The sequence below is a fragment of the Vicugna pacos genome, chromosome 20 (assembly GCF_048564905.1).
Source record: "Vicugna pacos chromosome 20, VicPac4, whole genome shotgun sequence".
Lineage (NCBI taxonomy): Eukaryota > Metazoa > Chordata > Mammalia > Artiodactyla > Camelidae > Vicugna > Vicugna pacos.
This window is the reverse complement of record NC_133006.1, coordinates 25,161,755-25,187,893: the sequence shown is the minus strand read 5'-3', so window position 1 is coordinate 25,187,893 and position 26,139 is coordinate 25,161,755. Positions and strand designations below refer to the sequence as shown.

At 36.1% G+C, this 26,139-nt stretch overlaps 2 protein-coding genes across 2 annotated transcripts; both read right to left on the bottom strand.

The window, feature by feature from the left end:
• Positions 1-6,552: 6,552 nt before the first annotated feature.
• Positions 6,553-7,497, bottom strand: LOC102537515 (olfactory receptor 2B11-like). Its single transcript, XM_006215387.3, has one exon. The coding sequence runs from the start codon at positions 7,495-7,497 to the stop codon at positions 6,553-6,555; it is 945 nt and encodes a 314-aa protein (XP_006215449.1).
• A 7,926-nt stretch (positions 7,498-15,423) lies between these two features.
• LOC102529898 (putative olfactory receptor 2B3) lies at positions 15,424-17,353 on the bottom strand. Its single transcript, XM_072944708.1, has 2 exons — positions 17,301-17,353; positions 15,424-16,388 (listed from the first exon to the last, which is right to left on the bottom strand). Exon 2 carries the CDS (start codon positions 16,363-16,365, stop codon positions 15,424-15,426), a length of 942 nt encoding a protein of 313 aa, XP_072800809.1. The 5' UTR covers positions 16,366-16,388; positions 17,301-17,353.
• Between the last annotated feature and the right edge of the window lie 8,786 nt (positions 17,354-26,139).

Genomic DNA, 26,139 nt, shown 5'->3' with positions numbered 1-26,139 from the left:
GAGGAGCAAGGGATTAAATCACATATTAGACACCTCAGCCCTGGTGGGGGCCTAACGCTGGGAAGATGAGTCCCCTTAGCTGGTTTGAAAACCAGTGGTGCTTACTGGCGAGTTTTGAAAACTGAGACTCTGCTCTTGAAGAGCACATACACAGTCTTGCTTACTCCTGGTCACAGAGCAGAGACAGCAGACTGAAAAATGCCTGAGCTCTGGCCGACTAGCCAGGACTGCCCCAGCATGTGCCAAAGTCAGCACTGGGTTCAGGCATCAGTTCCTCCTGTTCTGGAGCTGCTCCCACTAAGAAGGAGGCTTCTATTGGCAACGACAGTGCACACACTTGATGGAACTGAGCTGTCTCAGACCTGTGGTCCTGCTTCTGACCAGGGCAGAGGAAGCCATTACCAGCTAGCATGTCCCTGCACACACTCCAGTGGGAGTGAAGCTATCTCCAGGGTGGAGATGACCATGACCTATGCATTCTTCTGTTTTCACTCAGTCTCCTATTCATTCCTTCTGCTGGATTTTTTATTTCAGTTATTGAATTCTTCATTTTCGATTGAGTCTTTGTTATATTTTCTAGTTCCCTGTTAAAATTCTCATTATGCTCATCTATTCTTTTCCTTAATTCAGTTAACATTCTTATTACTAATATTACTTTGGATTCTTTATCTGGTAAATTGGTTATTTCTGTTCATTATTTTTTCAGGGGTCTTCTCTTGCTTTTTTAGTTGAAACCAGTTCCTCTGCCTTTTCATTTTGCTTAATTCTCTCTGCCTCTATGAACTGAGGTGAAACAGTTACCTACTGCAGTCTTGGAGGAGAGTTCTTATGTGGGAGTGCCCCTATACTGACTGCAGGTGCCCAATTCCTTTGTGGGGAGGGCTAGATTTGAGGTGGATGCAAGTCCCTTCTTTCCTCAGGGTGTGCTGGCAGCTGTCTGCTTGGTAGGAGGTTGGGCTAGAGATGAAGGGGCTAGGGCTGGAGCTGGATGTGAGGTGGGGCTTCCCCTCTGCTCTGGGGCTTGGTTGGGAGTAGATTCTTATCCCAAGCTGCTGAAGCAGAAGCCCTGAGGGGTGGGCCTGAGCTGGCTCTGTTCCCTTTAAGTGTGTGCTTTCTCCTCTCCCAGCACCAGGACCCTTGCCCCAGAGTGGGGAAGTGCTAAAGCAAGGGTGGCCCATGTAGGCTCTTGGCTTGCGTAAGCTGTAGACAGAGGTCCAAGCTGTTTCTGATGCACTGCCTGTGCAGGTGACAGCAATTATTTCCCTCACTCTGCTCAGAACACAGCCTCAGGTCCAAGTCCTCTTTATCCCTTATAGCTGATCATTCCCTGCAGCCTCCACCACCCCTGCCCTGTTGTGGAGCTACACCAGCAGCAGGCAGGGCCTGAATGGACTCTTGACATGTATCAGTGGGTGAGCTGTGGTGGACTGGCCGCTGTCAGAGCACTGGGCTGCTTCTGAGGCGCTGCTTGAGTAAGCTCCAACAAAAGCTGCCACCGCCCACCCGGATGCCAACCTGGACCGAGTCATCTCTGTGTCCCATTTCTGAGCTGTTTTCCCGGCCGTGACAGCCCCAGATCCAGTGCTGTGCTGCAATGTGGAGTAAATGGGGCCAGAGGGTTCGCTCAGTTCAGGCTGGGGCATTCACCAAGGTGGTCTCCAGAAACCTGGCATCCACTGGGGCAGTCTTCACTCTGCTCCCTCTGTCTTGCCTTGAGGGCAAGCCAGTGTGCATGCACTCCTCCTGAGCCGAGTCCAGGCTTCCACAGCCCTCCTCTTAGTCCCAGTGGCCCTCCAGTCAGTCAAGGGGGCTCTTCTCCCTTGTGCAGGTCCCCAGGACTGGGTTGCTCAATCTGTGGCTCCAACCTCTCACTCCCCAAGGTGGGTCTCTGGATTTGTATTCTCTCTTTTTCTCTATGTCCCTTCCCTTGGCTCCTCTTCCCTGCCCACCCGATTACGCGTCTGTCTTTCTTACAGCCTTGATTGTACAGGAGTCTTTCTGCCAGTTTCCAGTTAGTTTTCAGTGAGAAGTGTTTCATATATAGATGTATTTTTGATGTGTTCATGGTGGAAGGTGAGTTCTGTGTCCTCCTACCCTTGATTGGTGGTGACCTTGATTGAGCTCCTGCTTTGAACTCTATCAGGTAAATTATTTATCTCTGTTTCATTAGGGTTTTTTTCTCTACTTTTTTTTTCTTGTTCCTTGTTTGAAACATATTCCTCTGTCTTCTCATTTTGTTTAACTTTCTCTGTCTTTATGAATTAGGTGAGCGGCTATCTATTCCTGTCTTGAAGATGAGTCCTTGTGTGGGAGCCTCCCTCTACAGTCTGCACATGCCCAGTGACTTGGCAGGACTGCTGGATCTGAAGTGAGCATGGCAGCATCTTCCTCTGGTGCGTGCTGGCAGCCACCACCTTGGTGTGAGGTATGGTTGGAGTTGGAGAGGCTGGAGCTGGAGCCAGGTAAGAGTCAACAGTTCTCCTATGCTCAGTGGTTGTTACCATCCTCCTGTGGGCAGGGTTGGGGCCCAAGGATTTGGACCAGGAGCCCTGAGGGAGCTGGATTTCTCTCGGGTGTGATGGTTGTTTCTACCTTTGTTGGGCCCTTGCCGGGGGTTGAGGGCTTGGGGCTGTACTTTGTGCTGGTTTTACTTTTCCCCCGGTATGCGTGCCTTGGTTACAGGCTGGGTCGGGGCCGGAGCGGTTGGTGCCATGCCACTGAGCTGGTTTCACTCCCACCAGTGATAGCGGTCTCCTCCCTGGAGCTGATTTTGCTTCTCTCAAGTGTGAGCATGGACACACCCACTTGCAATGGCTGCCTCAGCCCTGGTCAGCGGCGGGGCTGGGATCTAAGCCAGCTCCTTTCCCTCTACGTGTGGGCACTCTCATTGGCAACAGCTGCCTCTGCTCTAGAGGAGAGCAGTGCCAGAGCAAGAGGGTCTGGAGCTGGAGCCTGGGGTGGGCTGGGGGTCATGCTGGTGCAGTCCTGGGAAGCTGGCCAGAGCCCAGGCAGTTTTCAACCAGCAGCCTCTGCACTCAGACCGGAAGTAAGCAAGACTGTGTGTGCTTTCTTAAAGAGCAGAGCCTTGATTTCTTTCAGCTCTCCTATAAGCCCCACTGGGTTTCAAACCAGCTAAGGGGGCTTATCATTTCAATGTCAGACCCCAGGGCTGGGTGCTACTGTATGGCTGGAATCTCTTACTCCCCAGGTATTTTTCCTAGTACTTACTTAATTAGTACTCCTCCATCTATTGCTTTAATCTAACTACCTCTCCTATTGTTCATACTTGGTTTTATGTCTATTCTCTAAATCTTATGTTTTCTCACATAATTTCTCATAGTTTCTTCCTTTTGCTTTTGATTTGTTTTAAGATATTTTAAAATATTTGCTTATCCAGACTGATAATTCAGTTATCAACAGTAACAACTCAATTATCAGTTTCTTTGTAGTATAATTTAGTTTTAGGGAACCAATTTTGAAAAATTTTATTGCACATGAATGAGAGTTTCACTACTGATTGAACTCAGTACTTATCTGACTTTCTTAGAATATTTAATTCTAAGGAAACCATCTCTTCTAGATATTTATTGGTCTTGTTGCATTTAACTTGGTCTTGTTGCATTTGCCTTAGCATTTGCTAGGAGCTGTGATTTTAAATTTTGCTACTAATGGGTTTACATTTCTCTCTCTCTTTCTTTTTTTGTTTTTAAGTTTGGAGCATCTGAAATTCTTCACACCTTTGGCAAGTTATCTCCTTTGGGGGTGCTCTACCTTTTCCTATATGTCAGATCCTGTTTGACTTCTGTCTCTAATGCATATCTCAAAAATTTTCTCTTGTGGTGGCCCTCAATAACTGAAGATTAAAAAAAATAGTTTTCTGGACATGATTTCTCAACATTCTGATATAGAAAATCTATGCAGTGGAGTCAAGTTTGTGATTTTTAAAAGCTTAAGGATTCTGATATGTACCAAAGCTGAAAAACAGGCATTTAGCAAGAAGGACCAGGTACATCAAATGTGCCTATACATGGGAAACTTTGTCACATGGAGATTTTTTTTAACATACATTTTAGAAATGTCTTTCAGTATGTTTGCTAAGGCACAATTTATATAGATATGAATTTTAATATTATTATAAATTTCATCTAAAATGTTACACCATATGTTTATTTTATTTATTATGATAGCTATATATTAGAGTTACAGTTTTTGGAGAAAGTATTCAGTGAAAAAGACAACATATTCTTTAATGTTTAAAGTTCAATAACTAACTTATCTCTTATGTGGTAGTGGCTATTATATTTATATCATAATTAAGAGCAAATAATTAACTGAATGAATACTGGCCTTAAATTTGCAAATATAATTGGCGGTAAAAATTATACCCTAAAGGAATTTTAAAAATTGAGATTTCAGACACCTAGGAAGGTATAATGGGACTATTATTGGCAGCTTTATTTCAGCACTCTACAATTTTTTTATAAAAGACTGTTTATTCATCCAGTACAAAAGTGAGATTTTCTGCTTCCTTCAACTCATCTGTATGCTCTGTTCCAATTCTGGGATTCAGTGTTTTCTAATGAGTTATTTCCCAAATTGTGCAATATGTTATTTTCTCTCAAAAAGAAGCCAATAAACTCAGAAAAGAAGCTGTTTGGGAATCGTCGTATTAAGCCTGATTTAATAGTTTACTTTGTAGTTATCAAATATTTAATTTCCCTTCCCAAACTGCAAAACTCCAAGAATAATTTATGGCTTTTCCCAAATTTATTTGAATATGGGTTACTTTTTAAAAAAATGACTGCTAACATATACTGAAGCAATAACCAAAGACAGTTTGAGAAACATTGCTTTAAAAATGAGATATTAACCTCAATTATTAACCTTTAGTACAAGATACATACTTGTGTAAGCCTGTGATACAGGTTTTAACAGTAGCTCATGAGGCGAGAATACCTACTTTTCATTTGTTCTTTCATTTAAAAAAACATTTATTGAGGCCTATTCTGTAGCATTTACTCTGTTAACTACTCAGCTTTCCAAGTGAGAAGGAAGACTTCATTGTCATTTTGGAGAGAAAGTGGTCATCTAAAGGAGTGTAAAGTTTCAATGTGGTCAGTACTATGAAGAGAGGTACATAGCGAAATCGGAAGACCTAGTCCTTAATACGTATATGGCTGTTCCAGGGAATCAGCTTGTTTCCGAAAAGAGTCTCCGCTTTTTCCTTCTCTCCAATAAGAGCAAAACTGTATTGTCTTTCTCTCCAAGTCTACAAAGGAAAGTTTATTACAACGCATAGAGCAAAATTAAAAGTTAATTTATTGCAAATAATTAATTTTTGATTACAATCAATATGTCTCTGTATTAGAGGTTCGTACAATATGAGCCAATAGATTTTATTCTTGCCATTTAGAAGTGAAAAGTACAAATATACAGTGGCACTCAGGATGGAAAGATATATGAAGAGCTTTCAATGCACTTAGTTGTTAGAAAAAGAATTAAATATTTATCCTAAACATATAATGGTAAGGAGTAAAGAAGTTTATGAAATTATGACAAATTTATAATGAGAAGAGTTGATATTATTGATAAAAATAACAGAATACCCCACTCTCATATCATCATCAAAATTTCTATTTCATCACCTCTGTCTCAAAATCGGTGATACAATAGTTAACTTATTTTATATTTTCCCCATTGTTACCTTCCACTTTCCCTATTTTCCTTCTGTTTATCACCTGGTGCTCTGATTCGTAGATGATTGAACTATTTCATGCTTTGACTACCTACCAAATATACTTGATTTTGTCATGCTAGTTAAATTATCTCCTCAATGAAGGCTAAATGGCTTTCCATAGTAGGATGCCACATAGAAGTTTCTCAGGATTTGAATTCTCAAATTTTCCCTTTAGGAACATAGAAATAGTTACTTCAGTCAAAGACCTCAGTAGTGGAAATCCTATTGAGACCTGTAGGGAAGAATCAGATATTATTTTTGAATTATCTTATTAATAAAAGTTGGGATGGTGAATATGTAGTGGAGAGGGTTGATCATAGGTTATTAGGTATTAACTCATTTGATCTTGCTGGTTAATTCATAAAAAGAGTTAATTAGCAAATGAAAGATTGACTTTTAAATCGTACCTATAATAACAAAAAGGTAAACTGTTGTCTACATTACCTGTATTATTTTTTCAATATAACACATAAAATGATAGGATTTGATTTCTTTTGGTCTAACTGTGTAGGAGTCAGTCAATAAGCATTTTTATTGCCCATTTTTTAGACTCCTGTAGTAGAATCTTCAGATGGATATAGAGGAACTTAATGACATAGTTCTCACTCTCATGCAAACTGCAGACAAATTGAGAATCAGGATTCACACTCTGAAACAATATTCAATAAATCATATTCAAAAAATCCCATGTATGTAGCTAAGATAAGAGTTAAAGGATGCAAACAGTTTTGAGGAGGTAAAATCAAGAGGTAATTTTCAAACAGGGGCCCTTCTAAGTCCTATATGGAGAATATAAATTATAAAAATGGCTATTTTTATTCTCTTCTTTGATGGTACAATGAGACAATAAGCGTCATCATTGCCCCTTTCATGTCCTTGTTCCTCAAAGTATAAATAAAAGGGTTAAGCATTGGAGTCACCAAGCTGTAGAACAGGGACATGAATTTGTTCTTGTCCTGGGAGATAGTAGCTGAAGGTTGCACGTACATGCTAATTACTGGTCCATAGAAGAGAGATACAACAATGATATGAGAACTACATGTGTTAAAGGCCTTCTTCTTTCCCTCTGAGGACCGAATTCTGAGCACTGTAGCTACAATGAACCCATAGGAGACAAGGATAAGTGACAAAGGAAGCAAGGAATAGAATGTCCCCACGATGGAGAGCATAGCTACATTGAATGTAGTGTCGGCACATGACATCTTGATCATCACTGGGACCTCACACAGGAAATCATCTACCTTGTTGTTGCCACAAAGTGGCAGCTGGATGGTGAGGGATGACTGAAGCAAGGAGTTAGCCAAACCACTTAGCCATGCCATGAGCACAAGGAAGATACAGAGTCGCTGATGCATGATAACTGGGTACCTCAAAGGCTTGCAGATGGCCATGAAACGATCCAAGGACATTACAGCTAAGAGGATGCATTCAGTGGCTCCCAGGAAGTGAAACATATAAAACTGGGTCACACAGCCTCCATAGCTGATAGATTTATCTGGGCCCCAGAGGTTCAGCAGCAGTTGAGGGATTGTGGTTGTTGTAAAACAAAGGTCCAGGAAGGAGAGGTTGGAAAGGAAGAAGTACATAGGGCTGTCAAGATGAGGATCTACCCTGGATACCACAATAATTGAGATGTTTCCCACTAGTGTGAAGATGTAAGCAGCAAACACTATTATGAAGAGTGGCATTTCCAACCAGGGATGGTCAGAGAAACCCAGAAGAATGAAAACCTCTGGGGTACTTTCATTGCCTGAATTCATGACTGTCGTTGCTCTTGTCGGTGGATTTAAGTCAAAGTGAAGACTTGCATTTCAGTATTAAATACTCTTCATGGTCATTTTATTCAGTTAAGTAAAGTTATGAAGGGATTTTCTCTGCGATGTAACTCCAGTGACATGATTTGATGCTTGTAAGATGAAAAAATATGAGTAAAAATGCCCCAAATTAGTATTCTGTAGTACAACTAAAAGAAAGACTAATGAATCTCTATATTTTACCTAGGAAATGCAATACAGCAAATTTTTATAGAAATAATGATTAGATAAAGGGAGAGTTACAACTGATTTTACATTAGAGAAAATAATAAAATGCAAGGATTGTTCCCAAGAACCATCCATGCTGGCTTACCGCATGTATTCATTTCTTTCATCCTTAGTCTGCTGGTCCTCATGATTCTCTGGTTGAATATATGAGTTGATTTAGGTAAGTACAGAACTCACTGAGCTCCAGCTGGACTGGTCTGATTTACACAGAAACAGCAAGACACAGTGCTTTTCCTTAGTCCTACGCCTCAAATTCTAAAATGACTTTTGCCAATAAAAAACTTTTTTCATGAAAGGACACGTGCAACTGAAAGAATGATTCTGTGCAACATGTTCAGTACTTGAAAAATAAGGCAAACAATAATTGATTGCACAGGTTGGTTATATAAGATTATTAAAGGGATTAGTGCTTGAAAATACAGTACAATATATATTAGTGCTTTTCATACTGCGAATTGTAATCTATCATACGTTTAACAGTTATATACTATTTTGTTGATTTATTATATTTGTTTCCAATACAAGTGTGAGTATATATGTATATGTGTGACCAGGCTTATCATGTAAAATGTAAAACTTGCTATATGCAATGGTAAAATGTTTGAAAAACACTAGTGTAGTAGAAAATAAAACAGGGTATGAAATTAGAAAACTTGGACCCAGTCCGATGCCAGTAGTTAGCATGTCTCTTTTATGCATTGCTTAAATATTTAGAACCTCCCTTATCTATCTTGCTGTGCTATGAGGATTAATCAGTTCAATATGTGTGGCTACACCTTCGTTAAGTGTAAGATTTAATGCTAGATCAGTTATCTTCATGAAATACAGTGTCCAGGTTGATTATAAGTCTATACCTGCCAATTAATTTTTCTTTAGGTTGTATCCAAATATTAACATGGTACTTATCTCCACTAAAAGAAGTCTCATAAGGATTGCATTTTCTTCCCTTTCATTTCCCAAAATTACTCACATTACTTGGCTTGAATCTGATGTTAATGATTTTAAGAGTTTTACGTCAATATACATATACTTAAATTAACAAAAATGCCCATTAATGCAAACAGTATTTCTAGATTATTTTTCCAAAATAGAAACATTTTTCAATGCTTTAAAATATAATGATGTTTTACTATTATTAAAGGTGCCAATTTATTTACATATTTTTAAGTATGCAACTCTGCATAAAGAAATCACAACTTGCATGAAGTTGTACAAAACGGTAAAATCAATCAAGACAAACAGATCACTTCTACTCACATACAACACCTACTTTAAACCAGTGTTGTTATTCAATGGTAGTACTTCCGTTTCTTGCAAAAATTGACATTCCACTGGAATTAAATATTAATTGGGAATAAGGATTGAATATTCTCTCTTGTTCAGTGCCTTTACTTCTTATCATAGGTTCTTAATATTATTTGGCATGAAGGATCACAAATATGTTTAGATGTGGAAACCTATTTTACTCTAAAATAATTGTTAAGGAAGGGTTCTTACTCTTTATATAAAGCTGTAGGACATTTTCTCCATACAGATAATAAACCTCAGTGGAAATCTCTTGGCAAGAAACACTATAGCAACTCCCTAGTGGATATACTAATTTCTAACTCTCTTCTTGCCACAGTAAAATTAAATGATAAATTTTGGCATTTTCCTTGTTGTGGAAAATGAACTCAGGACTAAAAGAATCCTAGAAAACGCAATCTACCTCAATACTTTTATGGCAAATTTCCTTGGATAACATGAAAAATTTAAGACAATTATTTTTGGTGTCAAGATACAAAAATTTTTAATTTATATTTTTCTTTTCTCAGGATATTATTTCTTGAAATTCCTGCTATAATTAAAGAAAAGTAATTTTAGTTCTACACAGAGAAAGAAGAGACAGTCACTTTCCAATATGATTTTTTAAAAAATTTTTTTGGGGAGGAGGTTTTTAGGTTTATTTATTGATTTATTTTCAGAGGAGGTCCTAGGGATTGAATCCAGGACCTTGTGCATACTAAGCATGCACTCTACCACTTGAGCTATATCCCCTACAATATGATTTTTAAGGAACAAGACGGCTCTTGTCTTCAAATATTCCTCCCACAATAGCCTAGCATAATATAGACTTTTTACCTGACCTAACATTTGACTACGTTGAAGTTCTTCATTTGGTTTAAACAATAAAAAAACATGTCAAGAAGAAATTAGTACACACTGTTTCATTCATTTAGTCAATCAATAAATATTTGTTGAGTGCCCACTATATGTCAGTTACTTTTCTCATTGCTTCAGATATAACAGTGTAAAATTACAGGCAAAAATTTGCTGTAATGAAACTTCTTTGTAATAGAGAAACAATAGATTGGTGCTTATTCTCAGTGCCTCTGTAAACTAGGCTCCAGAATGATTGAAATATTAGTGAAATAATTCACAAAGGGAAAACTGATAAGGGGCAAGACAGGATTTTCATTGATTGGTTTTTTAAAATTATGTAATTTTCAGGTGTACAACATCATAATTCAACATCGCATACACCAGAAAGTGATTCCCATCACAAGTCTAGTTGCCATTCATCACTATACAGTCCACCCCTTAGCCTATTTTGCCCATGCCCAACACCATTCCCCTCTGTAACCACTAATTTGTTCTCTACATCTGAGTTTATTTTTGTTTTGTTTTCTTTGTTTGCTTTGTTTTGTTTTTTAGAATCCATATATGAGTGAAATCTTACAGTGTTTCAACTCTGTGCTTCCTGTACCTGGATATCTATTTCCTTCTTCAGGTTCAGGGAAGTTTCAGCCCTAATTTCATCACATACGTTTTTTCAGGTGTTGTCTTCTGTTCTTTCATTTAACAGATATTCTTCTGTCTTCTCATTTTGTTTAACTCTCTCTGTCTCTATGAGATTATGTGAAACTGTTACCTATCCCAGTCTTGAAGGCATGACCTGTGTGGGTACATCCCTGCACAGTCTTGTGTGCCCATGGGCTTTGGAGGGAGAGCTGAACCTGGAGTGAGCATGGGCTGGCTCTTCCCCCAGGTTTGCAGCATTCTTAAATAAATTCTAATTGACTTTTGTTTCCTCAAAGTATGTCTTCAATTTTATGTATTTCTATATGGAACTAAGAAAGTTTTATTTCTTTTTTTCTATCCCATCAAGTGCTTGAATTTTGAGTCTCACTATTTTACTTCCACTTGAAAACAGCTATTTAGTCTATATTTTAAAGAATCCAGGTATAAAATGCTGGCGAGGATGTGGAGAAAAGGGAACCCTCATACACTGTTGGTGGGAATGTGAATTGATGTACCCACTGTGGAAAACAGTATGGTGGTTTCTCAAAATATTAAAATTAGAACTATTGTATGACCCAGCAATTCCACTCCTGTTTATATACTCAAAGAAAATAAAAACACTAATTCGAAAAGATATATGCACTTCAATGTTCATAGCAGCATTATTTGCAATTGCCAAGATATGGAAGCAACTTAAGTGTCCATCAACAGATGAATGAATAAAGAAGATGTGGTGTATATATGTATAATGGAATACTACTCAGCCATAAAAAGATGAAATTTTGCAATTTTCAGCAACATGGATGGACTTGGAGGGCATTATAACTTAGTGAAAGAAGTCAGACAGAGAAAAAAGTACTGTATGATGTCACTTATATGTGGAATCTAAAAAATACAACAAACTAATGACTATAACAAAAAAGAATCAGACTCACAGATAAAGAGAACAAACTAGTGGTTACCAGTGGGAGAGAGGGAATAGAGGGACATAGGGGGAAAAAAGGGTTATTATGGGATTATATGAAATCATGCATGTAAAACTCTTGAAAATTGTAAAGCTCTATAGAATTTAAATATGCTTTCTTTTAATAAAAAGAATCCATGTATATTATCAAGATATAATGTACATAAAAAAACTATAACCCTCTATTGACAGAAAAGAGGAATAAACTAATAAACCAATGATGATAAAGTCAAATATAATAAATTTAAGGATGAATTCTTTTCAATAAAACAGTTTATTTTTACTAAAATATAGACAATGCATTTATATAATTTTTAAAAGAGAAAATATAATTAATAATTATATGTGACAATCACTAAATTTTCACTTTTACAGAGAAATATAATTTGTTTTTTTTTTTTAGGGACATATACACACTCATTGTCACATTTTTTTTCTCTGTGATTTATCATAACATTTTGTGTATATTTCCCTGTGCTATACAGTGTAATCTTGTTTATCTATTCTACAATTTTGAAATCCCAGTCTATCCCTTCCCACCCTCTACCCCCCCCCCCCCACCGGTAACCACAAGTCTGTATTCTCTGTCCATGAGTCTATTTCTGTCCTGTATTTATGCTTTGTTTTTGTTTGTTTTTGTTTTTTAGATTCCACATATGAGCGATCTCATATGGTATTTTTCTTTCTCTTTCTGGCTTACTTCACTTAGAATGACATTCTCTAGGAGCATCCATGTTGCTGCAAATGGCATTATGTTGTCGGTTTTTATGGCTGAGTAGTATTCCATTGTATAAATAAACCACATCTTCTTTATCCAGTCACCTGTTGATGGACATTTAGGTTGTTTCCATGTTTTGGCTATTGTAAATAGTGCTGCTATGAACATTGGGGTGCAGGTGTCTTCCTGAAGTAGATTTCCTTCTGGGTACAAGCCCAGGAGTGGGATTCCTGGGTCATATGGTAAGTCTATTCCTAGTCTTTTGAGGAATCTCCACACTGTTTTCCATAGTGGCTGCACCAAACTGCATTCCCACCAGCAGTGTAGGAGGGTTCCCCTTTCTCCACAGCCTCTCCAGCATTTGTCATTTTTGGATTTTTGAATGACGGCCATTCTGACTGGTGTGAGGTGAGAAATATAATTTCTTTAGCCTTTGAGAACTTAAGTTTATATCCTGTCATGGAATTTCATATGACCACTGTTCCCAGCCCCAGAGTTTCACATCTCTGAAAATTCTTTTCACAGAAAAAGTGAAAATTTACATATTAACTAACAACATGCATAGTTTTGACATCTTGGTGTTTTAACCTTCTGCCTCCAAAAGTGTTGTGAATGCTTTGGTAAGCAAAAAGAAACTTTGTTCCTATGCTCAGGAACTTATAGTCTAGTAGTAGGTAAAGGCATTTATCAAGTGATCAGTTACAGTCCAAGTGCCACAAATGAGAGGTATATGATGAACAAGTAAATTTGGAGTATTTGACTGAATCAGGGAGGCCACAAAAAAGATCCTCTAAGTAGAAGATGAGGCCTGAGCAATTAGTAATTAGGTAAGGATGGATGGGAAGAGTATTCCAGATAGAAGGATCAGAAAGCTCAAATGTTCTGTGCTTTAAGGAAGTATCTTAAGTGCAAGAGATAGAGAGGGCTATATGTCTGGGACATGCATATTTGTGTTTAACTGATGAGCAGTGGAAGCCACTAATAATCTCTAGTGCAAGTGGTGAGAGTGGAATGATTGTAATTTGGATTGAAATGGCCACTCTGGCTGTATTTTCCAAGGTGTACTACAGCGAGTTGGCAGGAGTGCATAAAGGATAGATTGAGTAATAAGCTAGGTCTAGGTAAAGAATAATGGTACCAGGAGTGTGAAGATAGAAAGAAGTGAAGAGATGGGAGGTATAAAAGAGGAATGATTGATATGTCTTGGTAATGGTTTTGATACGGAAAATTATGGAGAGGATAATGTTCATGGTTTCTGATCTGCACATGTAAACAGCAGGTGAATCTATTCATTAAAATAGCAAGCTTTAGGAGAGGGCTTTGTGGCAAAGGGAGAGCAGGTGTCAGCTTTTGGATGTGTTAAATTTGAAATCCTTATCATATATTCAAGAAAAGATGGCAATGGTATATACAGGTTTGGAAATTTTAAAAGGCACCTGTACTAGGGATATAATTGTTTTCATTGTCTTGAATTTCGTATCTTTTTTTCTGTTGTTGAGAAAACCAGCTTTTAAAGTACCACATATTTAAAGTCTTTCCCTTTCCCATTTATCTTAAATGTCATATTTAGTAAACCATGATTATCATGTAGGAGCCATATTCTTTACTTATGCTGTTTAGTTATTTTCTACTGCTGCTCCTACATTCTCTGCCTTGTTTACTGGATAAAGTCCAAACTTTTCAGTTAATGTCTCCAGTTTCATTTGTTTGTGTTTGTACTCTGTGTTTTAACCATTTAAAATTACATGTAATTTCTAAAATCTTAGTTTTGTAACACTTTCTGTGTTGCCTCAAATTTGCCTCATCTACGTCCTTACATTAGTAATTGCAATCAATTAAATGTCTGAGTTTAAAAGGGTACTTTACTTCAGGAACTAGAATATTTCTTCAGTAGAGGAATTGTGATTGTTTTTCCTCTGGTCTAGTGCTATGTAGTGAACAACAACACTTTATTACTAACTAAATAATAAATTAATTCAGATCAATATTAGAAAAAATGATTTTTACTAACATTTTTATAAATAATGAATTAGAGGAGATTCTGCATGCTTAGGGCAGCACTTGGGACAAATATGGATTTGAGAAGTGAAGGTAAAAAAGGAATAATGCTATCCACAGGCAATAAAAAATGAATTTAAAATAGTTGGAAATGAAATAATGCCATTTGCAGCAACATGGATGGACCTGGAGATTGTCATATCAAATGAAGTAAGCCACAAAGAGAAAGAAAAATATTATATGGTATCACTTATATGTGGAATCTAAAAATGTGATACAAATATATTACAAAACAGAAACAGACTCACAGACATAGAAAATAAATTTATGCTGCTGCAGGGAAGTGGGGGTAGAGGGATAAATTGGGAATTTGGGATTTGCAGATACTAACTACTGTATATATAATAGATAAACAACAAGGTCCTACTATATAGCACAGGAAACTATATTCAATACCTTGTAATAACCTAAAATGAAAAAGAATATGAAAAGGAATAGTGTTGTGTATGTATATATATAACTGAACCATTATTCAGTACAACAGAAACTATCACATTGTAAACTGACTATACTTTATACATTTTTAAAATAAATAAAATAGTTGGAAATGAAACTCAACTGACATTTCAGGTTTCTAGTACAAGACGCACATGCTTAGCTAGTTTAATGCCAGCTAGGTTTGAGACAGACTACATACTTAGAACAGTTCTGGAAGTTTCATATGATGGATTTTTATCAAGGAATGTGAAAATAAATGTAAAGTGCTGAGGACATGGGTGCTGTCAGGAATATTTTTTGCTTGGGCTCACTGGATATATAATTACAGACATGTGGAAACCCTAACTAGGTGGTTGGCAGGATGGTTCTTGAACAAAGAGTATATAAGGGGAAATGTAATCCATTCATGTCCTGACTAGTTTTGTCATTGACAGGAGGAAATTCCCATGACTTGGCCTCAGGAAGACAGCGCCTTAGGGAAACTCTGGAAAGCAAAAGTTTTGAATTCAGAAAAGAAATGTTACAATCTCAGCATTGCTTCCTGAACAGAGAAATAATTTTTCTAAGCTCTTGGTACAATTCAATAAAATCGTAAGAGCCTGAGCAATAGAAAAAGCAGTTCAAACCTTACTATAATTTTCAAGGATAAAGAGAGACACAGAAGTTTCTCATGACAATGGAGCACTTATTTCTTATAGAAAAGGATTATTGGCAACACCCTTTTGAAGGCGTCCTTCATATCTTTATTTCTAAGGCTGTAAATGAGAGGGTTCAACATAGGTGTGAATATCCCATAGAAGAGGGAAACTATTTTTTCCCAGTCCTTAGATGTGGATGCAGGTGGTTGTAGATATATGTAGATGCTTGTTCCAAAAAAGAGAGACACCACAACTACGTGGGACCCACATGTCCCAAAAGCTTTTCGTCGTCCTTCTGCTGACCTGATTCTCAATACTGCTTGAGCTATGAAGCCATAGGAGATGAGGATCAATGTTACTGGAATTAGCAGAATTAATACTCCTAAAAAAAAGAACTCAGCCTCAATAGGCTTTGTGTCAGTACATAACAACTTGAGAAGAGCAGGAACCTCACAGAAAAAGTGGTCCACTTCCTGATGCCCACAGCGTGGCATGTTAAGGGTCAAGGAAGACTGCAACACTGAGTTGCTGAAGCCAGTGAGCCATGAGAAGGCTACCATTTTTAAGCACAACTTAGGATTCATGATGACTATATAGTGGAGTGGTCTGCAAATCGCCACATACCTGTCAAAGGCCATAACAGCCAGCAGGAGACACTCAGTAGCACCCAGGGCCAGGAAGATGATGAGCTGGGCCACACAGCCACCATAGCTGATGGTCTTTTTGTTGTGACAAATATTTATCAGCATATGAGGGACAGTGCTTGTGGTGTAACAGAGATCTAAAATGGAGAGATTAGTGAGAAAGAAATACATGGGTGTATGAAGTTTGGGGTCCAGAATGCACACCATCATGATGGATACATTGCCAAAGATGGTGACTGTGTATGATATTAACAGGAGCACCAAAAGGGGCGTCTGTAGCCAGGGCTTGTCTGAAAAGCCAAGTAGTATAAAGTCTTTTGAGGAGCTCTCATTTGCCCAATTCATGATGACTCACTTGTTTTATAATCCTAAAAAAATAAAATCGGCAAGCAGTCAATAGATAATTATTGAATATTCACATTTTACCTGAATAAATAAACACTAAATATAATTTATAGTCCATTAAATGGAACCCTTGTGAACCACGATATGGTTGTCATATGGTTAGAAAGTAGTTCTTCTATTTTTAGTAGTTACGCTTTGCTTACTTTATGAAGTAAATTCTTACATTTAAATACCAAGGATATAAGCTTATATGCATAAGTGCTCAACGCATTTCGATTCCTCATCCTTTTCTTATGTCCTAACCTACCTTAATAACCATTTGTAGAATAAATTCTGATTTTAATTTATTGAGACTGAAATGCTGAGTTATACAGGGGTAAGAGTTTCATCTAGATCTACATTTGATCTGAAGGGATCTACTTGCTTTTGTAACATCTTCATGTGATATTTTGAGTTATTTCTTACTCTTAAATGACATGTATGTACATCCTTTCCCAGAAAGAGCTATCATGGCTATTAGATGTTTTGATTCACGGTAATAAAATTATGGCTTCCTTGTGATTTATAGTGATGATCACAGATGACATCTCCCCCATCTCCAAATACTCTGATGAAAATTGTAAAACTGATGGTCTAATTGTTGCTTGATTAACATGTGACACACTGCTCAGTGCTTGAAATAATCCACTCTAATTTTCACGAAAACTCTGATAAACAGATATGATCTACATTTTATTGCTACTGTGACTAACCGAGAATAAATAATTTGCACATTCAGTAATGGTTAGGCCAAGACTCAAAAAGCCACGATTTAAAAGCCATTCCTTTGTTTTTTTTATAGCATATAACCCCAAATGTACAGAGAGCACAGCCAGAATGACAACATATAGCTGATAGACTTAAGAAAGAAGATGAAATAATTAGGATTGGCATACCTTATACCAGAGTGGAACATGTTTTGAAGAGTAAGAAACACTGATATATGAAGTATAACTTGACCCTGGAATGTATTAGATGTAGTTATAATATTTGTAACCCCTTCCATTAGATGTGATTTTAAGTTTGGCATGTTAGCTATAGATAAACATTTTTTCTTGGTAAACAGCAGTAATACACTTCAGTGAAAAATGGAAAAAGACATGATATTTAACTTTTTTGAGTGCACATGTAAATTTTAAGTTTTCATTTGGAAAACGGCTATATGCAAATATAATGATAAATGCAAGATGAAAAAATGCACAGTGTTTATGGCAAAAATGGTTGATGTATTAAAATATTAAAAATTATTACATAATATTTATGAGAAAAGAGCAAAAATAAAAAAAATTGATCTATGGATATAAATAAGCAATTTGGGATAGAAAAAAATATGAAGCAAAATTGAAAATAGAAAAGACAGGCACCTCTCTCATCATTAAAGAAAGAAAAATTAAAACAACCAAGGTAATACTATATTTACTATTTGTTTGGCAGAGTTAAAAGTAATCACCTTAGCTGTTAGGAACACTGCCTCTGCAGCTGGAATGTTCCATCATTTTATTTCTGAGCTGTGTGATCCTGGATAGTTGGTGAACATTTTTGTGTCATGTTAAAATAAACAAAACCAAAAACAACTCTCTAGTCATAATAAAAGAGTTGTTGTGAAGTTCAAATGAGGCCATGCGTACACATTGGACTGAGAGCAGTTTAAAGAATGTGAGCTAGTTATCACTAATAGCATCTATAATATTAACCATTAGTAGTAATCATTAATAGTAATGTATCATTTTCTCCGCTTTCCATGTATATGAGAAAACAAGCAACCAAATTACTATTAGTGGTGCCTATGCTTATTATAATTTTGCAGTATTATAATATGAAATGATTGAAATATAAGCCACTTTTTCTTTGTTTCTGCCATAATACTGAGAACACAGTTTCCAGTAAATGGAAGTCAGGTCAATGGTTTGTAGGAGATATTGGTTGCCTGAAAGGTGTGGGAAATAAGAGGACTCTACTTAGCATCTATTTAAAAATTTTTCCTACCTGTGTGTTTTTCACATCTTCTACTCATTCCCACATTTTGTATGGCACTGGTGACAGCTCATTCATCACTTCCTCTTTTATATTTTCAGAAAAATGAATTTAACTCATTGACAAACATATGTTTGTTCCACTATCACCTTAACTGTTTCCCTATTTATATATCTTCTACAAATGAAAAGAAAACCTTAAATACTACTAATTCCTTTTTCTGCTTAAAAAATTCCACTGACTTTTTTTTTTCTTTTTTTGGTAAGGAGATATAAGGGGCAAATATTCATTTGAAAGGTAATGATAGTGACTTTTGGAAACACTGAAAACACTTGACATTTATTTCAAGATTCCCAGGAAATAAATTGAATTCTCTGGTTATTTCATGTGATGCAAGCCAGAGGCAGGATATGTATGAAATGATCTTGAGAGACCCTTCCCACTCATGGTAATGTGATTCCCCGCAGTAGACATTACTTACGTTTGTTTCCTAAGTGTTAGAGAGAGATCCATGCCTTTCTTTGTGCCATATTTCAAAGCACGTCTGGTCCAAACAGAGACTGATGAAGCAATGACTTTTTGAGCTTTCAACCCTTGTGACACTCTTATTCAACTCCCTTTCTGCCCATAGATTGAGAATGAAATTAGCATGTGACCTGGACAGCATTAAAAAATATAAATTGAAAAAATCTCTATGATGAAGTAGAAGTGTATTGTAGATACTATCTTAAGTCTCTGAGGCATGTTTTATTAACGCTTGACTTTTCTCCCCAGGTTCCTAATGCACTTTACAATGAGAAGCTGATTGTACAGGTATCAGCAACATTGGTAGAGTCATGGAAAAAGGGTTAAAGGGCTTACTATTCATACAATGCTGTGTCCTCTATTTTAGCCCTAGGGATCTGAGAGTCCCTGAAGTGTAATTGGTCATTGTGTCCAGAGAGGAAATAACTGAACTCTATTCCCAACTGCTCTGGTAACATAGTAGTGGCACACAGGTGGTTTTCAAATTTTAAAACTAAGTTGATGGTAATAGTCATGAGACATAAACAATGAAAAATATGTTTAGAGTTGTTTATCAGGAGAGCACAAAGCTAAAGGAATTTATAGCCCCAGGTTCTTTTAAATGGCCTCAGAGGTCAGGGAATTAGTCCACTGATGGTGTATAAGGAAAAATAGTAATTCTACTGTTCATTGGTTTTTGTAATGAATATTTTTGGACTAAGCCTACTAGAGATCTACAGGTTAAAAACCCTATAACATATAAATTAACACATTGAAGTTTAAATTCAGTATGAATTCACTGAGACAGAACTAGTAGAAATGCTATGGAATTGGAACAGGAATAGTTTTAGAAAATTAATTGAATTATGCAATTTATAACTTACATGTGCTCACGTAATATTTTTGGTAAATTAAAATTGAAAGTGACTTCAGCATCAGCATAGATATAATCAAAAAGAAAATCCTTTGTTAGCTCACTTTACCACTGAGCTGTTACCTTCCCCCCATAATGCATTTTTATAAATTGTAAAATCATATATGTAGAACGTAATCATTGTATAATTTATAGCATTTTCTTAACACATGATTTTGTAGCCATATAATAGTCTTTTATAAGTTAATAATTTAACTTATAATCTATGTATATAATTTATATATACATACCTCCCCAGTTTTTAACTATTAAATATTTGCATTTTCTGAATTTATCACTTTATACTACGTATCATTCAGAATAACTTTTTTTCAATATGTGATCTTCTTTGGACTATTTATCAGGATGAAATCAGCCAATTAAAAAGTATTACTGTATGTAATATGTATTCTTTTGGCTTTCAAAATAATGTAACTGGTTGGACTTGAATTATACCAGAAGAGCAATTTTGGAGATAATAGAAGAGAAATACAGAATAAAATCCCACAAGTGTATCACTGAAAAAATACATATGTATATTTTTAGATATTTATATTTTTGTTCTTTTGGTTCCCCTTTTGTCCTGCCAGTTTTGATAGTGAATACTGATTATCCTCATGACTATAAAGTTGCTTTTAAAGTTTCTTATTTGTTTCCTTTGCAATCCTAAAGGATGCATGGGTGGCAGTCCCTGTCACATCTCCATTTTCCTCACCACTCAGTCCACTGAAAAAATCAGATAGATCTTGGAAGATGACAAGAGATTACCACAATTCAGACAAGTGTTAGTCCCAGTTGAATCAGCTGGGCCAGATGTGTGTCTTTGTTGAGCATATTAACATGATATTGGGTGTATGGTGTGCAGTCCTTGATCTGGTGAATGTGTTCTTTTTCACCCCTTTCAAGAAAGTAGATCAGAAAGAATTTATATTCACTTGGAGCTGACAATGGTATCCAGTGTCCCAGGGATATTTTTTTGTTTTTTTACTTTCTGTTTTTACAAATTTTTTTTTATTGAAGTATAATCAGTTTGCAATGTTGCGTCAATTTCTGGTGTACAGCACAGTACTTCAGTCATATAGGGACATATATATATTCATTTTCATATTCTCTTTTACCATAAGTTACTACAAGATATTGAATATAGTTCCCTGTGCTATACAGCATAAACTTGTTTATCTATTTTTTATATATTAGTATCTGCAAATCTCGAACTCCCAATTTATTCCTTCCCACCCCCTTCCCCCACTAATAAACATGAGTTTGTTTTCTATGTCTGTGAGTCTGTTTCTGCTTTGTAAAGAAGTCTGTCTTTTTTTTTTTAGATTCCGCATATAAGTGATATATGGTATTTTTCTTTTCTTTCTGGCTTACTTCACTTAGAATGACAATCTCCAGCTCCATCAAATGGCATTATTTTATTATTTTTTATGGCCGAATAGTATTCCATTGTTTAAATATACTACAACTTCTTTATCTAGTCATCTGTCGATGGACATTTAGGTTGTTTCCATGTCTTGGCTATTGTAAATAGTGCTATCAACACTGGAGTGCATGTGTCTTTTTGAATTAAGGTTCCCTCCAGATGCCCAGGAGTGGGATTGCTGGATCATATGGTAAGTCTATTTTTAGTTTTTTGAGGAATCTCCATACTGTTTTCCATAATGGCTGCACCGAACTACATTCCCACCAGCAGTGTAGATGGGTTCCCTTTTCTCTACACCCTCTCCAGCATTTACTGTTTGTGGACTTTTGAATGATGGCCATTCTGACTGGTGTGAGGTGATACCTCATTGTAGTTTTGATTTGCATTTCTTTGATAATTAGCTATACTGATAATTAGCAATATTGAGCATTTTTTCATGTGCCTATTTGCCATTTGTATGTCTTCACTGGAGAATTGCTTGTTTAGGTCTTCTGCTCATTTTTGGATTGAGTTGTTTGTTTCTGTTGTTGTTGTTATTAAGTTGTATGAGCTGTTTATATGCAGCTGTCCAGTCTTCCCAACACTGTTTGCTGAAGAGACTGTCTTTACTCCATTGTATGTTCTTGCCTCCTTTGTCAAAGATTAATTGTCCAAAAGTTTGTGGGTTTATTTCTGGCTTCTCTATTCTGTTCCATTGATCCATATGTCTGTTTTTGTACCAATATCATGCTGTTTTGATGACTGTAGATCTGTAGTATTGTCTTAAGTCTGGGAGGTTTATTCCTCCAGCTTCATTCTTTTTTTTAGTATTGCTTTGGCAACTTTGTGATTCCATATAAATTTTAGGATTATTTGTTCTAGTTCTGTGAAAAGTGTCCTGGGTAATTTGATAGGGATCACATTAAATCTATAGATTGCTTTAGATAGTATGGCCATTTTAACAATATTAATTTTTCCAATCCAAGAGCATGGGATATCTTTCCATTTCTTTAAATCATCTTTAACTTCTTTTATCAATGTTCTGTAGTTCTCAGCCTATAAGTCTTTCACCTCCTTGATCAGATTTATTCCTAAGTATTTAATTTTTTTTGGATGCAATTTTAAAAGGGATTGTTTCTTTACTTTCTTTTTCTGACATTTCATTGTTAGTGTAAAGAAATACAATTGACTTCTGTATGTTAATCTTGTATCCTGCTACCTTGTTGAATTCTTTTATCAGCTCTAGTAGTTTTTGTTGGAGCCTTTGGGATTTTCTATATATAGTATCATGTCATCTGCATATAATGACAATTTTACCTCTTCTCTTCCAATTTGGATCCCTTTTCTTTCTTTTTCTTGTCTGGTTGCTGTGTCTAGGACTTCCAATACTAGGTTGGGTAGAAGTGATGAGAGTGGGCATTCTTTTCATGTTCCAGATTTTAGCAGGAAGGCTTTCAGCTTTTCAACCTTGAGTATTATGTTGGCTGTGGGTTTATCATTAATAGCTTTTATTATGTTCAAGTATGTTCCCTGTATACCCACTTTGGCAAGAGTTTATCATGAATGGATGTTGAATTTTATCAAATACTTTTTCTGCGTCTATTGAGATGATCATGTGGTTTTTGTCTTTTGTTGATGTGGTATATCACATTGGTTTATTTGCATATATTGAACCATCTTTGTGACCCTGGGATGAATCCAACTTGATCATGGTGTATAATCTTTTTAATGTGTTGTTGGATTTGGTTTGCTATTATTTTGTTGAGAGTTTTTGCATGTATATTTATCAAAGATATTGGCCTTTTATTTTCTTTGTTGGTTTGTCTTTGTCTGATTTTGGCATCAGGGTGATGGTGGCTTCATAGAATGACTTTCAGAGTGTTCCTTCTTCTTCAGTCTTTTGGAAGACTTTGAGAAGGATTGGTTTAAGTTCTTTTGTGTATGTTTGTTAAAATTCCCCAGTGAAGCCATTTGGTCCCTGACTTTTGTTTGCAGGGATTTTTTAAAAAAAATTACAGTTTCTTTTCCACTTCTAGCAGTTGGCCTGTTCAGTTATCTGTTTCTTCTTGATTCAGTTTTGGTGGGCTGTATGTTTCTAGAACCTTATCTATTTCTTCTAGGTTATCCATTTGTTGGCATGTAAGTGTTCATGATTCTGTCTTTTTTATTTCTGTATTTCTGTGGTATTGGTTGTTATTTCTCCAGTTTCATTTCTTATTTTATTTATTTGTGTCCTCTCTCTTTTTTTCTTGGTGAGCTTAGCCAGAGGTGTCAATTTCATTTATCCTTTCAAAGAACCAGTTCTTGGTTTTATTTATTTTTTACTATTTTTAAAAATCTTCATTTCATTTACTTCCTCTCTGATCTTCACTATTTCCTTCCTTCCACTGGCTTAGGGTTTTGTTTGTCCTTCTTTTTTCTAATTCTTTGAAGTGATAGGTTACAATGTTTATTTGAGATTTTTCTTGTTTTTTGAGGAAGGTGTTATAGCTATGAACTTCCCTCTAAGAACTTCTTTTGCTGCAGCTCATATATTTTGTGTGTTTGTGTTTTCATTGTCATTTGTCTCAAGGTATTTTAAAATTTCTTCTTTGATTTCATTAACTCATTGGTTATCTAGTAGCATGTTATTTAATCTCCATGTAATAATTTTTTTCTTTTATCTCTTTCTGTGGTTGATTTCTAGTTTCATGTTGTTGTGGTCAGAAAACATGCTTGAAATAATTTCTATCCTCTTAAATTTGTTGAGGTTTGTTTTGTGTCCTAGTATATGTTCAATCTTAGAGAATGTTCAATGTGCATTTCAAAAGAATGTGTATTCTGGTTTTTTTGGATGTAATGTCCTGAAAATATCAATTAAATATAACTGTTGTATTGTATCACTTAGAATCTCTGTTGTCTTATTGATTTTCTGTCTGGAAGAACTGTCCATTGATGTAAGTGGGTATTAAAGTCTCCTACTGTTATTTTATTTCCATAAATTTCTCCCTTTATATCTGTTAATATTTGTTTTATGTATTTAGGTGCTCCTATATTGGGTACATATATGTTAATGAGTATAATATCCTCATCTTATATTGCTCCTTTTATCATTGTATAGTGTCCTTTTTTAATCTTTATGACCATTGTTTTAAAGTCTATTTTGTTTAATATGAGTATTGCTACCCCTGCTTTCTTGTCATTTCCACCTGCATGAAATTTGTTTTTCCATCCCCTCACTTTCAATCTGTGTGTCCTTCACCGTAATGTGGATCTTTTGTAGGCAGCATATTGTAGGCTCTTTTTTTTAAAGTCCAATCTGCCACTCTGTATCTTTGGATTGGAGCATTTAGTCCATTGACATTTAAGGTAATTATTGAAAGATATGTATTTATTGCCATTTTAAACCTTGTTTTCCAGTTGATTTTGTATTTCCTCTTTATTCATTTCTTTTTCTTTTTCCTTTTGTGGTTTGATAGTTTTCTTTTTTATTATGCTTGTGTTCTTTTCTTTTGGTTTTTGTGAATCTATTGTATGTTTCTGATTTGTAGTTATCCTATTTTTTCAAGTGTGTTAACCATTTACTGTATCTACTTGCTTTAGACTGGTAGTTCTCTGAAAGCATCTGCTATTGTCAACCCTGGTCTATAGAGGACATTAAGCATATCAAAGATATTTTGCCTCTTTAACTAGTACATTTATTGCTCTCTTAGTAGAGTGTCCTCTGGGACATCACAGGTAGTGTAGTTAGGTGATAGATTCTGTGCACATAATAAATATATTCCAACATTCCTAACTCTGATCCTTTTGACACTTCAGTGTTCTGTCAAGGGAGCTACAGCAACATTGCATTTACTGTAGATATAATTTTGTCAAATTTTTGGTAAGATGTCCCTGTAATATATTAGAACTGGATCCAGTATTCTTTTTCAGGAGTTGGGAGAGTGTTCTCATGTCTATAAACTTTCCCATATCCAGCTTTATATTCTACTCCTCTCCTAAGAGAGGTTCCTGATAATATGTGTTGGCCAGGTCCTGCAGATGTTATAATAAGCTATTTTCTTTTATAGCAGGGTTATAGTTATTGCTCTGGAGGTGATGAGTTTAGGCAAGAAGAGATTGTGAGAAGGTCTGTATCATCTTGCAACGAACAATTTTACATGATCTCCAGGTAGGGGTGGCTTCTCTCCTTTATCAAGAGGGAGGAGACTGCTTCTATCAGTTTGGAAAGTTCAGAGAAATCTGGACATTCAAGTTTTTGAGGTGCAATTGTACAGATATTCATCATCCTAGGTGTAAAGGTCTGACTTCTTCCTTTTAGGATCTTGACTTTAATATAAACGGTCTATTGAAATGTACATTTTATCTCCTTTGCAGTCCTGTGAGCCTTATAAGCAAGTCCTGGGTCTGATTTTCAACACTCTTTCCTAAGCAGGATATGAGAATTTCTTTAAATGATTCCACGGACGTTTACTTGCTTTTATAGCATTCCCTAGTTAGTGGTTCTCAAGATGTGCTCCCTGGACCTGTAACATCATCATCAACCAACATCATCATCATCATTCAATCATTTTATAAATGCCAATTTGAGGCCTCACCCCAAACCTAGGGAATCATAAACTCTGGGTGTGGGGGCCAGAAATCTACATTTTAATGAACAGTTAGAGAACCACAGCCCTAGGTAGATTATTGGCTGACTGACTAGAGCATGCTACTCTTTTTCTTCAAGGTTACCAAGATAGTCAATGAAAGCCAGCAAAGCTGACCATAGTCTAAGTATAATTATCCTCATATCTTTCAAGGGCTAGATGCACCATATACCCCAATGCTTCTCCTTCTACCTATACCTCATCACAAACCATGCAGGCAAGAATATTAGTAATATTGATGTTACAGCAAGCTAAGTGTTACCACTATTCCATTTACCCCTATCAAAGGAGGACTTGTATTCTCACTGGTG